The following is an 18,304-nucleotide window of genomic DNA, read 5'->3' on the forward strand; positions in this document are numbered from 1 at the left end:
ATGCAGCAGCATTCTTTTGATGCAGCCCAGGATACGGTTGGCTTTGTGGCAACCAGCACCCCCACGTCCTTCTCTGCAGGGCTGCTCTCAATCACATCATCCCCCATTGTCTACTGAAAACGGGGATTGCCCCGACTCAGGTGTAGGACCTTGCACTTGGCCTTGTTGAACCTCATGAGGTTGTTACATCCCACTTCTCCAGCTTGTACAGGTCCTTCTGGACGACATCCTATCCTTCCAATGTGGCAACTGCACCACTCAGCTTGGTGCATCATTGTTCTTAGCATTGGTGTTGGGTTGGTGGCTTTTTTAGAGGGAGAATTGTTGGTTTTTTGTTTCTGAAACATGTTGGCCAATTTTGGTGGTGAGGAACTGGAACCAGTTGCCCAGGGAAGTTGTGGCTGCCCCATCCCTGGAGGTGTTCAAGACCAGGTTGGTTGGGGCCTTGGGCAGCCTGATCCAGTGGGGGGGATTGTGTCCCTGCCCATGACAGGGGAGTTGGAATTATATGATCTTTAAGGTCCTGTCCAACTCAAACCATTCTATGATTCTATGATTCTATGATTCTATGATTCTATAAACAAATTAGACTCATGATTTCGTACTTCATAGGATTATTGTATTAAAGATGGGGAGTATTCACAGCCGAAACATCCTATGTTGTTTTTGCAAATGCAAAGTTTCAGATGGTGTCAGAGTTCCCCGAACGTCATCTTCGGAAAAATCTGAGCATACATCAGCATCTTGCTGATGCCAAAAAGGCACACATCATATTGGTTTGTGCGGCTAGAAGGATAGCCTGTAGGCCAGATGAAATAAGCTGTCAGATCAACTCTGTACTAGTGTGACTCCAGCACTCACAGACAGCACCGAGACAGGGGACTGAGTGTCCAGTTTGAGCACCACGCTGCTACAGAAAAGGCAAAGTGGGGAAGTGGATCCACAGAGGGGAACAACTTGTGTAGGCCAACCCAGCAGGAGGACTGAAAGAGTTGCAGTGCGTACCCTAGAGAAGAAGGAATTGATGGAGACATAGCAACTGACTTCAAGTACGTACAAAGATATGTAAAACAGGAAAGGAATAATTATCTTATCTGTGGTAGAGACGAAAACCAGCATCAGCTCATCAATAGTGCCTGTCACTATGTGGGCAGTAAGGGAAAGAAGATTAAAAGGATTTGCGATCTGGTCAGTGAAGTGGGAAACAGACCAATGGTAATAAGAAGTCATGAGTGTTTTTCACTTGTCTTCACTGTGATGGTGACTAGACGAGTACCATAAATAGCACCAATGACAAGTGGATAAAAAGTCATTCTAGGTTTCTAAGTGCTTAGGTAAAGTTGATGCTTTCAGACCAGCTAGGCTTGATGAAATTCAACCTGAAATGACTGGAGAACTGGCTGACTCAACATCAGGCCCATTGGAAGTTACCTTTGAGACCTCTAGAGAATGGAGAGGTTCAGAAGACTGGAAAAGGACAGCTATGTTGGCTATTAAAAAACAAAAGAGGAGGGATCTGAGGAATTAACTGGCCAGTCAGCTTTACTAGTTCTCTTGGTGTCATGTGTTCTGTCAGTGTTACATAGCATGTGCAGCCTTGGTCTCCACGTGTAAGAGTGGTTGTGGTCTTTTCAAGTGTCACCATCTTAGTGCAGCTGCCTGCCACATGTAGGATCCTTCCACATCAGTGCCTGGATGGATGTTTGAAGTGTGATTTCAAAGGGAATCTTCCAGTAATCCTCTGCTTGCTCTGGCTTGTACTGCAGAAAAGTCTGGATATGGAAACTAGATTCCTTTCAGGTGGTATCAAGCTAGCAGGTGAGCTGTACATAGGAGCACACCTCATGCACTTCAGCCACAAACTGGTGTGTAGTCCTTGGGGCCAGAGAAGACATAATCCAAAGTAAAGCTCCCCAAACATGTTTGGATTTCCAGCCTTAACTCCATTACTTTAAAGATTTGCTCCTGTTAAGCTGTGCTTCTTGCTAACACAGAACTGGCTGCAGGTGTCATATGCACGTTGAAGCTGTGAGGAGAGCAGTCAAGAAGACTTACTGCCAAAGAATAGTGTCTAAAACAGCACCAGACATCAGTTTTGGGTAGATGAACTGCATCTGGGAAGTCTGGAGAGGAGCCTGCAGAGAAGCATACTCCTTTTGGAAAGGATAAGATGAGACTTAATTCTGAAGACAATTTATTTCTAGCACCCTAGAGGCAGTACACATCGTGTAAGCCCATCTTTGTGCCTTTCCCATTCTTTTAGAGGCTATATAGAAATAAGCTCTGGTTTTCAAGGTGGTTTGCTCTTACTTGGGAATCACATGTATAGAAGAATGAAAACTGTAGGAGTTGACATTTCTATGGCTTATCTGAAGCCATCATGTACTTTTCAGCTAATTGCAGGCACTTTTAACCTGCCACCACCAGCTGCAATGTTTTAGTGATCGCAAAGCAAATAATAAAACTACAGTCCATCAGCTGTGTGCTACTTATCAGAGCATGTGCTATTCACAAATACAAGAACCGCCTGCGATGACAGCAAGCCAAGTGGTGCGGTTGCCATACCAGAGGGACAGGATGTCATCCAGAGGGATCTGGACAAGCTGGAGAAGTGGGCCTGTGCGAACCTCATGAGGATCAACAAGGCCAAGTGCAAGGTCCTACACCTGGGTCGGGTCAATCTGCAGTTTCTGTACAGGATGAGGGATGATGTGATTGAGAGCTGCCCTGCAGAGAAGGACTTGGGGGTGCTGGTTGACAAGAAGCTTGATATGAGCCAGCAATGTGCACATGCAGCACAGAAGGCCAAACATGTCCTGGGCTGCATCAAAAGAAGTGTGGCCAGCAGGTCAAGGGAGGTGGTTCTGCCCTTCTATTCCTCTCTTGTGAGACCTCATCTGGAGTATTGTGTCCAGTTGTGGAATCCTCAACATAAGAAGGATATGGAGCTGTTGGAATGGGTCCAGAGGAGGGCTACAAAGGTGATCAGAGAGCTGGAGCACCTCCCATATGAGGACAGGCTGAGAGAGTTGGGATTGTTCAGCCCACAAATAAGCCACACATTTACATAGTGTGAATTTTGGAGTGGTCCTGTGCAGGGACAGGAGTTGGAATCAATGATCCTCCTGGGTCCATTCCAACCTAGGACATCCTACGATTCTATGATTGTTTAGCCTGGAGAACGCTCCAGAGAGACCTTACAGCAGCTTCCAGTACTGAAAGGGGCAATGGGAAAGCTGGGGAGGGGCTTTGTATCAGGGAGTGCAGGGATAGACAAGGAGGAATGGTTTTAAGCCGAAAGAGGGGAGATTTAGATTAGATAATTAGGAAGGAATGTTTTCCTGTGAGGATGGTGAAGCACCAGAACCGGTTGCCCAGGGAAATTGTGGCTACCCCATCCCTGGAGGTGTTCCAGGTTAGGTTGGATGGGGCTTTGAGCAATCTGTTCTAGTGGGAGGCGTCCCTGCCCATGGCAGGAGGTTGGAACTGGATGATCTTTAAGGTTCCTTCCAACCTAAACCATGACTGAGGAGCATTAGCACCGCCCTCCTGGCTGCACCTGAACAACTGAAGCCGCCCGGGCGCAGCGCCAGCTGCATCAGTGTGTCATAGGTCATGGAATCGCTAGGTTGGAAAAGACCTTTGAGATCAAGTCTAACCGTACCTGTCCACTACGGAGCGGGACCAAAGCAGGGAGCAGGAGCAAAAGCAGGAACAAGAGCAGGGAGCTGAAGTAGAAGCAGGAAGAAGGGAGCAGGAGCAGAGAGCTGAAAGGGCGCAGGAATAGGAGCAGGGAGCAGTCGGCACTCCGCCCTGTCCGCCCTCGCGCTGCCCCTTTAAGGCGCTGGGGGTGCCGGTCCCTTTAAGCGCTGCCCCCGCCCCCCGAGCCGCGCAGCCCCAGGTGCGGCGCCGCGAGGGCCCCGCCGCGCCCTGTCCTGCCGTGGGAGAGCGGGGCGGGTCCCAGGGCACCGGGAGGCGGTGGCGGGCGGTGCTGGGGCCCAGCCGCCTCGCGGAGGGCTGCGGTGCCCGGGCAGGCCCGGCGGCGGCGCGGGAGGGTCAGGCAGGGCAGGACGGGGCGGGGCGGCCCCTACCCGCAGCTCGGGAGCAGCCGCGGCACGGAGCCCGGGACCGGGGCCTCCGGGCGGAGGGGGCGGGGCGCGGGGGTCCCCGTCCGGTGCCGCGGGGTGGGGCGGGGCTCGGCGTCCCCGGTGTCCGGTGCCTTGGGGAGGGAAGGAGTGGTGGGTTCGGAGCTCGGCGTCCCCGGTGCCGTAGGGAGCAGCGGGGCTGGGGTTCAGGGGTCCCCGGTGCTGCGGGGGGAGGCGGTGGGGTCAGGGCTCAGCGTCCCCGGTGGGGATCGGTGGGGCCGGGGTTTGAGTGTTCCCGGTGTCATAGGTGGTGGCGGTGGGGGGCTGTGGTGTCGGGGCTCGGTGTCCCCGGTGCCCCCTGTGCCGTAGGGGAGCGATGGGGCTTGTGTTCGGTGTCACCGGTGTCCAGTCCCTTGGGGAGGGAGGAGAGGGCAGCGGGTTTGGAACTCGGGCTCACCGGTGTCCCCGCTGTTGTGAGGAGCGGTGGGGCTGGGGTTCGGGTGTCCTCGGTGTCGCAGGTGCCGTGGGGTCAGGGCTTGGTGTTGCGGGGAAGGAGGGAGAGAAAGGAACAGTGGGGTCAGGGCTTGGTGTCCCCTGTGCAGTAGGGGAGCAGTGGGTCAGGGTTTGGTGTGCCCGGCATCCGGTGCTGCGGGAGGGTCGTGGTGTGGTGCCCCGCATCCCTGGCCCCCCGTGAACCGGTGTGTGTGTGTGTGTTTGCAGTCCCATTGGGGTGGTTGCCCGGCGCCATGGCCATGCGGGAGCTGGTGGAGCCCGAGTGTGGGGGCTCCAACCCCCTGATGAAGCTGGCCGGCCACTTCACCCAGGACAAAGCCCTGCGGCAGGAGGGACTCCAGGGCCCGCTGGCTTGGCCCTCCGGAGCACCCGAAGCTGCAGCCGTGAGTGCCTGGGCTGGGGCTGTCAACAGCAAGAATGGGGTGCGGGGTGGGCAGCATGGATGAGGGGGACCTGTGGTGCCGGCACTGCAAGTTTTTGGGGAAAAAGAGGCCTTAGGGTCACTGGATTTGTCCATCAACCTGGTGGGATGAGGGCGTGTTGGTGGAAGCAGCTTTTGCTGTTCCTTGCTTCTTATTCGGAGTGCATTGATGAAGTGACAGGTGAAGGGTCCCAGAGATTTCCTTCCTTGCAGGATCTTTTTGTGACTTTATTCTGACAAAGAGAAAGGGAAAGATCAGAGATGATGAGGGCTTAAATGGAACACATTCGCAGGATGCTGGTGGCTGCGGTGAGCTGTGTGTGTGACTGTCACAGGCCCTAACCCAGAGGCCCTAATCCAGAGAGTGACGGGGGAGGGGGATTGAATAGCGTCACTTGAGATATTCCTGCCCCTTTAGCTTCTGTGTTAGCTGGCAGTTAATGCAAGAAAATCCTGACATCTGAAGCTCGAGGAAGATGTAAACTTAATTGGGTCATGGGATGTGTGTGGAGAGGGGTATGAGGGTAAAAACTGTTGGGATAAATTGCCCACTATTTCCTGTAGGTGTCCAAACCACTGGGAGTGGCCTCTGAAGATGAGGTGAGAACAGATGGATGCATCTCCTTACTGTTTTTCCCCACATCTCTGTTTGCTGTTTTCCCCCTTACCTGATACTATTCTTCCCTTCTGATAAATCCATTTTTTTCTCTTTTGCTCCGTGGCTCTGCCTGTCTCCTGTGCTATAGTTGTAATCCATCTCTGTTTTTGGCAGCTGGTTGGAGAGTTTCTGCAAGAGCAGAATGCCCCTCTACTGTCCCGTGCACCACAGACATTTAAGATGGATGACCTGTTGGCTGAGATGCAAGAGATTGAACAGTCAAGCTTCCGACAGGCCCCTCAGCGAGGTGAGGAGAGCTAGAGTAGGTGGAGAGCCGGGAAAGATCTTGGTGTTGTGGTTAAGCTCCTAGCAGGGTGGTTCCCATCTGTTCAGACCTTGTGAGATTGTATTTTGAGTATTGTTTCCAGATTTGGGCTTCTCAGTATGCTGATGTATTGGGACAAATCCAGTGGAGATCAATAAGGTGTTTAGGGGCTGGAATACATAGTGTAAGAGGAAAGACCAAGGGAAGCGGGTTTGTTCAGCCTGGGGAAGAGGAGCCTTAAGAGGCAGAGGGGTGCAGGGTGGAGTTCCAGTTGCTGTCTTCAGCAGACACAGCCAGGATTTTCTCTGCAGTACACAGCAAAGAGACAAGAAGCAATGGATGCAACGTGTGGAAAGGGGACCTGACTAGATGTAAGGAAACATCTCTTTGCTCGAAGGACTGTTGAATCTTGGAAGGTGCCAAAGGAGGCTGGGAAATTGCCAACTTCAGAGAAGTTCAAAAGTTACACGATGAACAACCTTGAGCAACCTAATCTCTTGGCTTAGTGTTAACCTGCTGTGAGAGCATAGCAATCTCTAGAGATTCCTTCTGAGTGGAATCTTTCTGTGATTTTATTCTAACAAAGAGAAAGATCAGAGATGTTGAGGGCTAGAGTGGAACACGTAAATGAGGCCTTTGAGTCCTTCAGTCCTCACTTTTTTTTTTTTCTTCTTGTAGCTCCAGGTGTGGCAGCCCTGGCGCTGTCTGAAAACTGGACCCAGGAGTTCTTGGCTACAGCAGATAGTGCTGGTGATGTCTCTTCAGATTACAATGAGGCTGACTGGTCACAGGAGTTCATTGCTGAAGTCACAGGTGAAGGATCCCTTTTAGAGTTACTGTCAAAAGTAACTCTTTGTTGCCCAGTCAAATGTCTGTGCAGTGGAGAATGTGAAATTGGAGTAATACTTTGGGCACAGTGGTCAGTGTTTACTGTAGCAGCTTTAACAGTAAGAAAAAGCTGCTTTGCTATGGCATAGCCAAGCTGTGAATAATGTGATGTGGGAGCTTTTATTCTGGTGTTTTTAGCTCAGATTACTTGGAGAACTTATGAGAAGCAGGCTCTGCAAATTGCTTTTGTAAAAATTAATGATTCAATTGATGCATGTTCTGGAGATGGTCTGGTACTGCTTCTTGCTTACATATTGTCTAATTCCCCCTCTTAAGGATAAATTTGCCTTAGGTACAAAGGTAAATATTGTTTAGCATGCTTTGGCTAAATCCCTTTTGTCAGTTTGATGGAGGTAGAGGGATATTGCAGGTTGGAAAAGTGCAAAATAAATGTCTCTGGCACAAAGGTTAAGCTTTTAGTTTCAAGCAAGCCAGTAGTTCATTTGAAAAGTTCATCCTGCATTATATGTTGAGCTGAGGCTGGAATAGAGTGGTTACCAGCGATGACCTAACCTGAGAATTAGGAGTAAGATTTAAATAGACGCTATTCTGTTCTCTAGGGGTGGCCACTGTAGAAAGCCAGGTAGTCCCCTGTTTGATCTTCACTCTGCATACTCCTGGGAATACAATTCCCAAGCATTCACAAAGGTCTTTGAGAAAGTTCTGATGAAAACCTAGTACTTTGTAGGCTATGCTTTTGACAGAGGCTTGTAATGCATTGCTGATTTTCTTGACCTATGTAGTATCCCTCATGGAACACATGAAAAAGTTCTGAAATTAAACTAGGAAATTGCATGGATATTGGCACTACAGTGGTATCTGTATTAATATACAGTCTGAACCTAAGGCTTGGTTTTTATGTTAGAAGGAACAAGCATAAATATTTGCTCTCTGAAGAGGTCCTCTATGTTACCCAGCTATGTCTAAAGTGGAGAGAGCAAAATCTATGCTGTGTGATGGTCTGCCTGTCTTACTCTTCTCCCTGTTCATCCCTATGCAGATCCACTGTCTGTGTCTCCGGCCAAATGGGCAGAAGAGTACCTAGAGCAGTCGGAGGAGAAACTATGGCTTGGGGAATCGGAAGACCAATCTTTGGCAGATAAATGGTGAGTCTGTCTTCTCAAGACTAGTTATTGCTGCTAGGCTTTTGGGTAGGTGAAGCCTGGATAGGGGAATGCTTTTGAGTTATTGGACCTAGACTGATGTCTCAGACCTTTGGTTTCACAGAAAGGAAGAAACAATGCTTGGAGAGTGAAATTTTTAGGAGATTTTAGCTTTTCTGTTTTCTAGTTCCAGGAAGATACAGTGATCGCGTAGGCTAACTTGATCTCCTGCCTGATGCAAAGCTCCTTAAGGTGATTTCAGGAGTGCATTCAGGTACTCCTAATCAAGCAGAACTTTTTTCCACAACAGACACTTTTTTAGGTTTAGAGAGCTCAAGTACTAGACTCTACTAGTTGTAAACTTTCATCACTTCATGCACTGTATCTGACAAATTACATCCAGCCTGTCCTTGGCATATTTCTAGATTGAACCTTCCAGATGTTATTATCATGTGGTTTTGTATGGTGGATTAAAGAACAGTCTACTACTACAGATATTCTCTGTATAAGTATCCGTTGACTACAGTAATTTTTTTTTCAATTAAAGAAGCAAAATGCAAGCAAGCAATTTGGGCTTCTTAGATCTTTCCCTAAAAGAGATTTTGCATATTTGGATTGTCCGTCCTCCTGGCTTTTGCCTTTTCTGATACATTTATGCAAATGTGGATGTTTGAGTTATTGCCACTGGTCCTCTCTTGCTGTAAGCCAGACAACATATTGAGTTGCGTGCTTGCTGTGAGGCCTCAATCCTCTGCAGAGTTGATGCTTTTCCAAGACACTGTTCCTCTTCAATGAGAATGACCTACTTTCTTTGTTCCTAGATATATGACCTTGTTTTTGGTAGTGCTAACACTTGCAATGTGTGATGGTATGTGAGCTTGCCAAGGGATCCATACTGTTCTGCAGAACTGTGCTGTTGTTGTAACTGCTTAATTTTGCTACTCTTTGCATCAGTCATTTTGAATTTTTACAGATGCATAAAGAAGTTGTATCTCTTAATACTGTGGTCTGGCCCATTGTGTAGACTCTTGTTAGGGACAGTATTCAGTTGCCTGGTATCAGACTCTCTCCCTTTTTTACTGCCTCTGAACACAGGTATGAGGATTATCAACCTGAGGATGATCTTAAGAAAACTGTTAATGATTTTCTTTCTAAAGTGGATGATCCAAAACTCAAGAATTCCGAGGTAAAGAATTTCCTGACTGGGACTGACAGATACCTACTTTGAATAAGGAGTGTTTAGAATTGAGTACGGGGGAAGACAATGAAGGAATAAAGCTGCCTCCTGTCCCATGTTTCCATATCTTTCTGATTTCTAGAAGTTAAACTCCACAACGTACTCTAGATATTATCTCTCTCTATTCACTCTGGTGAATTCCTCTTCTCTCCACCTTTTTGGGCCTTTTGTGCTCACTTTGCAGAGAGAAGCCCTCTTAGTGAAGGGGGGGGGACATGTACAGAGGGCTTGTTGGCAAAGCATCTGCCCTGCTCCACCCTTGTTTCATTTCTCTGCCACAGTTCCTAAAGTTTGTCCGCCAGATCGGAGATGGGAGGGTATCGATTGAAGCTAATCAGGTGACCCACAGAGACCAAGATCAGGCAGAGCAATGGGCAGCTGAGTTTATACAGCAGCAGGTAGGAGCCCCAGCCCTATATGCTTTGAAGGAAGAAAGCTCTTTGCCACAGGGCATAGTATGGGAGTGAGGGAGAATGGCAAGTCCAGCTCTCAGCAATGCTGACTAGGCTCGGGGAGGAAGGGGCTCTTTGGCTCTTCTTAGCAGAGTCTAGCCAGAAGCCGGGAAGGTATTTGAGCAGTGTGAGTTTTCTGGTCTCCTGTAGCACCTGGGAAGAAGGTGATATCCAGATGAACTCTTCTCCCCTTTACAGGCCATCAGCTCTTGCTCATGGGGAGGAGGGGTCATCACAGGGATTCCGGCTGTTTTGGGATGTGCTCTGAGGTTGCCAAATTCTAAAAAGAAAGGTGTGTTTCTGTTTCTAAACTCCCAGGGGGCATCCGATGCCTGGGTGGATCAGTTTGCACGGTCTGGGAACATGTCAACTCTTGATACGGAATTTGAGCAGGCAAAGACTGCTGTGGAGGTAAAGCTGATGGAGGAGGAGGGCTGGGATACCAACTGAGAGTCCTTGGTAGGGTTGTCCCTCCCTTGCATGCTGTGAGGAGGGCTAGAAACATTTCAGAGGGTGTTCTTGGGGATTTCTATAGAGCCTCAGGTTAAGACTGAGATACTCTAGTCACTTTCTGTTTTCCTTTCAGTCAGATGTGGACTTCTGGGACAAACTGCAGGCAGAATGGGAGGAGATGGCCAAGAGAGATGCAGAGGCTCACCCTTGGCTCTCTGATTATGAAGACCTCAGCTCCTCATCATATGACAAGGTAATAGAGAGCAGGGTCTCTCGGCCTTGTCACTGTGATAGACTGCCTTGAGGAGAGACTGGCAGTATGTCTGTCGCACAGGTGAGCTCTGCAAACCCCAAATGGTTCTAGGATTCCTTCTCATACCGATCTTTTGCTGTTGTTTGCACCGTCATCTAAGATCAACTAAAGGTTAAACAAATACTGTTTTCACTTGTGTTTGTCTGCAAATGCTGTCTAGCTCTTGTCCAACCCCAAACACCAGGTAATACTGGGGTTCGTTCCAATGGGTGTGAAGTGTTGTCTTCTCCCCCCCCACCACCGATAAGGACTCGCACCAGATGCGTGATCTCTGTTGTGACTTATTTCAGATCTGGTTTGGGGGAATTTTTTAGCACAGAGCAAGCAGGAAGAAGCCATTGTTTTCTGCTCCATTACAAACTAGCAGAGAGGATGAGGTGCTTGCTGGCCTGCCATTTCAGTGTTTCTGAAGATGCAAGACTAGACTATGCTACACTGTAGAGTGTTTTCCTTCCTAAGCTTGTCTCCTAGCATTAGCCCTTTTCTATCTCCCTTGCTAGGGTTACCAGTTTGAGGAAGATAATCCCATGAGAGATCACCCAGATGCCTTTGAAGAGGGGCGGAGGCGCTTGGCGGAAGGTGATCTACCCAATGCTGTCTTGCTCTTTGAGGCTGCAGTACAACAGAAGCCAGATCACATGGAGGTGAGCGACAGCAGAGATAACAGGCTGTGGCCAGATGTCCTGCTACTTGAGTGCTTCCTGTGCGAGGTGTCAGGGTGTGTAAAACTCACTTCAATATTAGGAACTGTGCAGGCTGCATGAAAACATCTCATTTTTCTGTGGCTCTGGGTATGTATCTGATACATGTGAATCCCCAAAAGGCTGTGGGAAAGGAGGCTTATGACTAAGGTTAGTTACAAAAAGCACAAAGGCTCTGGCCCAGAGCTTTGTGAGTCTTACGAGCACATGAAACTACATGAAGCCAAGACAAGGAGTTCTTATCTCTTAAGTTGCTTCTGTAGGTGTGTTTATTGCCATTGCAAGTCTGGAGATGCTTATGGCAGATAACTGCTTCCAGTATCTGCATTAAAGACTAATTCTGAGCAGTTTGTTAGACAAGGGGTCCTGGTTATATCCTCCATCTTGATGCTAGGAGAAGACGTAAACTAAAAGCATTGAGAGAGGGGGGTTAGGTGTCTTCGTAGTCTTCATTTGAAGCTGTGGAGCAGAGAATGATTTTTACACTGAGGACTAGTTTTCAGCTCCTGATTCAATGAATATCTGTTTCCATAGAGCACTTCAGCTTCTGCAGGATAGATTGACAAATGAAATAGTCTGTGCATCTTTCTCCAGAGGTGGGGAACGTGGATATTCTCAGGAGGAAGAATGCAAATGCACCCATGTTACCTGTTTCTGGAGTGTCTGCCCCAAGGAGCCAGGGATATTGAAATCTCATTGTGTCCGATTCAAGCCCTCCTAATTATACATGATGGGAAATACCCAATTTGTTAATTCTGTTAGATGAGAGTGATCTCTTGGAAAAAGGTTTTTTTACAGGAATACAGGCATCTGACTTTCTAGGGTACTGGGAATAAGTGAAAGGTAAGCAGCAGTTTTTGAGATCTACTTTAGCTTTGAAGTGGTCAAAAGATGTTGCCAATATTCCTTGTCAATTGGCACGCTCTTCTCATAGACAGGCTTAGCATAATGAAGAGGTAGTTGAAACATTGGGGCAAGAAAACTTAGGCTGATTCTGATGTTGAAAATGTTGTGAATTCTACTGTGACTCTGTAGGAAGGACAGAAGAAGTCAAGCCTTCACAAATGGAACAGTGATCAAAAGGATTTGCACAGTTGCTCTGAAGGCAATGTCACAGTCTCTTTGGTCCAAATCACAATTTACCCTGAATCTCAGTTTTTCTGTCTGCAGAATGCTATGCAGTTATCACTGGTCAGCTCTTCTTGAGTTGCAGCTAGCTATATGGTGGGGCAATAGATATTTGAGATGGTAGATTGCCTCTTGCTTGTGGTGGCCTGTGCAGTGTGTCTGGGTCTTTGCTAATACAAGTTTCTTTCCTTGAGACACTGGATACTGCATTTTGTGACTTAGGTTCAAAAAGCAGGTACTTCATGCTGACAGTCTAGCCAATTATCCAGCCTATTTTCGAGCAAGGAGTGTGGTTATCATCATAAAGTGAACAGGTGCTTTGGCTTTAGTGCCTTGGTTAAGTAGTCCTGTGTCAGCAGCGTGGAGTTGGGGTTGGTTTTCATACCCTGATTTCAGGACAATTGATGTTTCAGTAAAATAACAGGGCTGCTACTTTCAGGTCTGGTGGTCAACTCCCCAAGATTATCACTTACTAGTGGACCACTGCACAGCAGCTGCCTGCCTTGGGGGGCTTTCCTTATTAGCACTGCTGCTATGCCATTTTGCTTTTAGGAAATAAGAGATCTGTTTTTTTTTCTCCTTCCTTTGCAGTTTTACCACAGTTAAAAGTTAAAACTAGAGGTTCTGTGACTTAAAGGTATAAAATTGCCAGCAGTTGCTTTATAATAGATCTCCAGGTAAACATTCACTTCTTTTCACTATAACAACACCAGATTTATTTGCTGTGAGGACCTGTGTGCCATAAAGTCTATATGTCTTTCAAGAGAAACTTACACAGATTAGCCATAGATATACTTGTATATATTTGGTATCACTCTAAAAAAAGTATAAGGTAATACGGTGGATTTAATATCTGTGGCTTATCAGCTGATCTTTTTCTTTGGGTATGAACAAGTCTAACTTTGTGCATCTTTGTTTTCCCCAGGCCTGGCAATATCTGGGAACGACCCAAGCAGAGAATGAACAGGAGCTTTTGGCAATCAGTGCCCTCAGACGGTGAGTGTTGCAGGATAGCTTCTGAGCACGGCTCCTTGTCTAGTGCATGGTGTCTTGATTGTGTAACCTCAGACTGATTTAATGCTGTACTGACTTTTCTTCCTTTGACCTGCAGGTGCTTGGAACTGCAGCCTGGGAACCTCACGGCACTTATGGCTTTAGCTGTCAGCTTCACCAATGAGTCCTTGCAGAAGCAGGCATGTGAGACCCTGTGGGACTGGCTACGGCATAAGTCAGACTATGCCCACCTGCTGAAGAAGGAACCAGAGGAGAGAGAGGGGACAAACTTGGGGCCTTCGAAGCGTGTCCTAGGTTCCCTGCTGTCTGAGTGAGTTAGAGTTAGAAATTTCAGCTTTCAGCTGAAAGGCTTCTTGGAGGGTTGGGACTGGTCCAGGCAGGAGCAGAGGGAGCCAACCCAAGGCCAGCCTTCTCCACAGAGCACCAATATTCTTGTTCCATGCTTTTCCAGCTCACTGTTCATGGAGGTGAAAGAGCTGTTCTTAGCAGCTGTGCGCAGCAACCCCTTGACTGTGGATCCTGATGTTCAATGTGGCCTGGGTGTCCTTTTCAACCTTAGTGGCGAGTATGAGAAGGCTGTGGATTGCTTCAGTGCCGCACTGAGTGTGCGCCCCAATGTAAGAAACAGCAGACTGTGGATGGTGAAGGTTTATGGGTGAAGGTTTGGGTGGAGGTACTGCTTGTATGAAAGGTACATTTTTGTAGTGGACAGTAAGACAGACACGTGGAAAAGGGAGCTTGGAGCTTAATAAGATTCAGTTTGTCTGCCATTTCTCTCTACTGCATGCTGCAGGACCATCTTCTATGGAACAAGCTTGGTGCCACCCTGGCCAATGGGAATAGGAGTGAGGAGGCTGTAGCTGCGTACCGTCGGGCGCTGGAGCTCCAGCCAGGATACATCCGCTCTCGCTACAACTTGGGTATCAGCTGCATCAACTTAGGCGCCCACCGGTGAGCACAGGATGGGCAGATTTGCTTTGAGCCATGAGGGTGCCTGTGTTTGTCGGGGAGAGGCTGCAATAGGTTACTAGGGCGGTGCCACACTGCCTGCAGCCTTTCCTTGGTGTGAAAGAGCAGAATGAGTGTGTAGACTCTGTCCTGAGAACAAAGCGTTAGGCAGATGCATTTGGAGTAGGGATCATCTGGACTTCAGTTTCTGTTAAGAGGGAAAAGGGGGATCTCTGGTGCTGGAATGGGGCAGAACCTGTTGAAAGAGGGTTAAAGGAAGGGGAAGAAATTTAGAAGTAAATCGAGGAGGAAATATGAGATGTGCTGTCTTTTCTAGTAAGCATGTCTATGTTTTTGTGTTGACAGTGAGGCTGTGGAACACTTCTTAGAGGCTTTGCACATGCAGCAGAAGAGCCGAGGTCCGCGGGGGCAGCAAGGTGCTATGTCTGATAACATCTGGACCACCCTTCGCATGGCCCTCTCCATGCTGGGGCAGAGTGACCTGTATGGGGCAGCTGATGCCCACGATCTTCCAACGTTGCTTCAGGCATTTGGTCTCCAGCAGTGACTCTGGGATGGGCTCCCCTGTGAGTGCAGGGTTGGCCCAGCCCATCAGTGACCTTTCTTTGAGAGAAAATATTCGCTAGGATTCACGCATATCTTTGCTCTGGTAAGGCAGATCATTGACAACAGTCTTTTCAAGGACTTCCCGCTGAAGCATGCAGCTTCCTTTACCTGTTTGTTGTGGCCTGTGCATCTCTGAGCGGTTCACTTCATCACCTCCATGACTGACTGAGGCTCTGCTGGTAGGTAGATGATTGAAGTGGGGTAGACGGCAACACCTTGCCCTCTTGCCAGACTGCATTTGCAGTGGTGCCCAGCTTGGTTATGAGACCTTACAATAGTTGTTCTGCAGAGACTGCCTGCTGAGTGCATCTTGACTGCAGGTTGCTTTGATGGGGTGGGATTGCCATTTGGTGAAAGATTCTGGGTTCTGAGCATTCTTTCCCCATGAATGTTCTTGCATGTGTGTAAATGTGGGTTGCTAGGGAAAGCTGGGGCAGCAGTCCCCTTTTCTGGGTACTGATAACTTCATGGTACAGCCAGATTGTAGTTTCTCCATGTGTCTTCATGAACTTTTTAAGAGCAGAGTATTGTATTCCTGCTAGGGACATAGGTGGAGGCCCTTAGCCTGTTGGGGTAAGAGGAGATCCCAGAGTTCAGACTTGAGGGAATGTGATAGGAGTAAAAGCCTAAAATGTAACCTCCCCTCCCAGAATATGGTGGGGAAAGGGTCAAGTCTTAATTTTCACTTGATCGTCTGTTATTTACCTTTGTGCAGAGATTCCCCATCTTGTTTGTAACTGAATCTTGTTAATTATAAATATATGTATATGATTCTATTTGGGAAAATGTTTTTTAATTGTAAAGTATTTTGTATAATAAAGGGGCTAGAATTAAAACTGCCAAAGTAACATCTTTCTCTGTGCCTCTGTTGAAGCTGCATGCAGTGGATGGTGTAGAGGTCTGCGGGTATGTGCTGGTGCGATTCTTCCTGGCACAGAGACAGTTCTAGGCCACTTAGCATAACTTCTGACTGACTTGGAACAACACCTTCCCCTCCTCTCTAGGCCACTTTCTGATCCAGTGGAAACCAGGCTCATGTTAATGCCGGCTTGTTGGGGAGAAGAATTCCCATTTTGTAGAGGCAGCTATAGAGGCAGTTATACAGGTTGCCAAGGCAGGCCCTTAGCTTACCTGAAACTGCTGTGCTTGGGTAAAAGACTCCCTCATTGCCTGAAGAAGGGAACTGTTAATTGGTCATCTTGAGGGAGCACGTTGTGGGAGGGAGTACAGCTTGCTAAGATGCAGTGATCCAAAAAGACTTAGGCATTCCCTCGGTGTTTTTGGAGTCCTGTGCGCATGGGAAAAGCCCCCTTGTCTCCTGAGAAAGAAATTCACTGTCAGCCACCTCCTGACAGCTGCATCCACCCCATACTGGATTGTGGCCCAAGTGAAGTGGTCTGATACAACTGGTAAAAGCTGCCAGAATTACATCTTCCAACTTGCAGCCAAAATTAATATTAAACATCAAAATGAATATTTAAATATCTGACAAGTCAATTACCTCAAATCCTGTAGTAAGTGATCTTAGAGAAGGCCCTTTGAACTTTTCTGGATTGCAGCAGGCTGTGACCAGGAATCTCCCCCGGAGTTGGGATGCTGCTCAGGCATGGTGTGGAATGTCATTTGGTAACACAGCAAATAAAAAGGCCTTGGAAAAGTTGACTCCCCTGAGGTCCCACAATTGCCTATCAATGAATGCTAATTTATTGCATTCTCACCAATTTCAAGGCAAATTTTTAGACTAATCTCTCTACCTAACCCTTTATCTGTTTACTTAAATGTATATATTTTTTGTAACAGTTATTCATGATCCTTCTACACTTAAATATCAATATTCCTGTTCACACATATATTTCTGTATTTGTGGTTGCATATGTGCTTATACTATGTAGTAAATAGGAGTGACTCTCATTATTAATCTGAGTTGCTGATTATTTTGATTATAACATGTTTATTGAGTCACTTTAAATCACTCTTTAATACTTGATTATCAATTGATTATAGGAATTTTGCAGTCTACCTCAAATTCTAAACTGCTGCTAAATCAGTTTTGTAAATTCCTATCCATGACAGGGTATAAGCCCACTCATTTTTTTAAAGATAGACCAGAGTCTCTTGAGTTTGTCTCCTCTTTTGACTCAGATTTTGTTTTATTGCTCATATGAAAATGGAGCTTAAAGCACCTCATTTTGCTGTAGCCTCAGGCCTCAGTTCTGTGAACCATCAGAAAAGCTTTCCTGCGCCAAAAGTGTTCCTTTTCCTGGCTTAGGTTTAGGGGTCAGTGAAGCATTTCTTTCAATTTTCTTGCCATCTGCAGTGACGGGAAGTTGTGTTACATTTTATCACCTTTTGAGGAACATGGCTGCTGCAGTAGTCAAGTCCAAGGGCTTAAGTAGCGAGCACTCACCCTTCTGCTTCCAGCAGGCATATGTCTTTTCATGCATCTACCTCACAGGCTTATTTTTTCTTTCTCTGCTGTAACAACTGGGAGCAGAAAGTGCAGAGAATAATTCTTCTTACAGTGTGCAGAGAACAGTACTTGCTGTATGGTTTTTGAGCTGTAGCTTCCCCTCTGCCTCCTATCCCTCACTGTGGCAAGGAAACCTGCATGCATTGTCTGAAATTGCTGCAATGCATGCTAAACAACTTGCTGCTTGTGCTATCTGAAACGAAGGAAAGCACTTCTGCTGCGTCCTGCTCATATACGCTGCCCTGGTCAGATTTTTTTTTATTAATCTCAATCCTTCTATCAAATTCTTCTCTGCTCAGCAAAAGAAAACGGTGCCAATGTTGTTCTTCACCTGCTGTCCAGGTGTTCTTCCTTCCCCAGTTCTTTGCTGTCCCTCACCGTTGATTTTCTTTGCTGCACTGCTGCACTGCATTCCTTTTGCACTCCCATTATTACTGCTTTGCCTTCCCTTTTTCTCATCCCCAAATGCTATTAATTTTCCTCTCCTTGGCTTTGAGTGGTCTCAATTCTCCTTGTCATTCAGCTTAATATCTTGACTTTATACTTGGCATCCTTCCTTATCACACAGTCCCTGCAGCTAGAGGGAGCCGCCACTATTTATTCTCTTTCCCTGTAAATCATTCTCTCCTCCCTCCCACCCTAAATCATCTCACAACATCTGTGTTACCTTTGCTGAGGTCAGATCTTCACCTAGACACTGGTCCATATTTATTCTTCCAGGGCTGAGTAAAGATTGTGCTGTCTCTGTCCCGGCTATGTCTAACTTTTTTGCTGTTAGGAATTGTCTTTGATGATGGAGAGTTGGTGTAGAGAACAGCAGCTGGCTGGGAGTATCTCAGTTTTTACCAGTTCACACCTTTTCCCTGTCTCGGACCGCATCTGTACCAGATTTTTCCTGGGCCTCTGCGTGTGTCTCGTTCATAGTTTGCTTTTCCAGCCACATACACAACTTCTGCTGCCAAGCCCTGTTGTACAGTGGAGATAGGTAGCAGGTACTGAGCATTTTAGATTCAGTGAGGGATGTTTGC

General features: G+C 47.3%; 1 protein-coding gene across 4 annotated transcripts; it reads left to right on the plus strand.

Annotated features, from left to right (window-relative positions):
• The first annotated feature begins 3,763 nt into the window (after positions 1-3,763).
• PEX5 (peroxisomal biogenesis factor 5) lies at positions 3,764-15,660 on the plus strand. Of its 4 annotated transcripts, none has more exons than XM_054050184.1 (16): positions 3,764-3,901; positions 4,806-4,981; positions 5,584-5,619; positions 5,792-5,924; positions 6,621-6,755; positions 7,831-7,936; positions 9,029-9,119; positions 9,452-9,568; positions 9,941-10,033; positions 10,209-10,328; positions 10,889-11,032; positions 13,143-13,213; positions 13,329-13,541; positions 13,683-13,848; positions 14,025-14,182; positions 14,546-15,660. In XM_054050184.1, the coding sequence occupies exons 2-16, from the start codon at positions 4,832-4,834 to the stop codon at positions 14,745-14,747; spliced, it is 1,935 nt and encodes a 644-aa protein (XP_053906159.1). In that variant the 5' UTR covers positions 3,764-3,901; positions 4,806-4,831; the 3' UTR covers positions 14,748-15,660. The 4 variants fall into 4 exon arrangements, with proteins under 4 accessions (XP_053906159.1, XP_053906149.1, XP_053906164.1 ...); XM_054050174.1 differs by lacking the exon at positions 3,764-3,901 and adding an exon at positions 3,908-4,055; XM_054050189.1 differs by lacking the exon at positions 3,764-3,901 and adding an exon at positions 4,066-4,184.
• The last annotated feature ends 2,644 nt before the right edge of the window (positions 15,661-18,304 follow it).

This window comes from Cuculus canorus, chromosome 1 (assembly GCF_017976375.1).
Source record: "Cuculus canorus isolate bCucCan1 chromosome 1, bCucCan1.pri, whole genome shotgun sequence".
Taxonomy (NCBI): Eukaryota; Metazoa; Chordata; class Aves; order Cuculiformes; family Cuculidae; genus Cuculus; species Cuculus canorus.

Bases quoted from the DNA above. Each gene is read 5' to 3' on its own strand.
- PEX5 (XM_054050184.1), top strand. From the start codon at position 4,832: ATGGCCATGCGGGAGCTGGTGGAGCCCGAGTGTGGGGGCTCCAACCCC. The intron at 5,620-5,791 runs GTGAGAACAGAT...TGTTTTTGGCAG, and splicing joins GAGTGGCCTCTGAAGATGAG to CTGGTTGGAGAGTTTCTGCA. The intron at 13,542-13,682 runs GTGAGTTAGAGT...ATGCTTTTCCAG, and splicing joins CTAGGTTCCCTGCTGTCTGA to CTCACTGTTCATGGAGGTGA.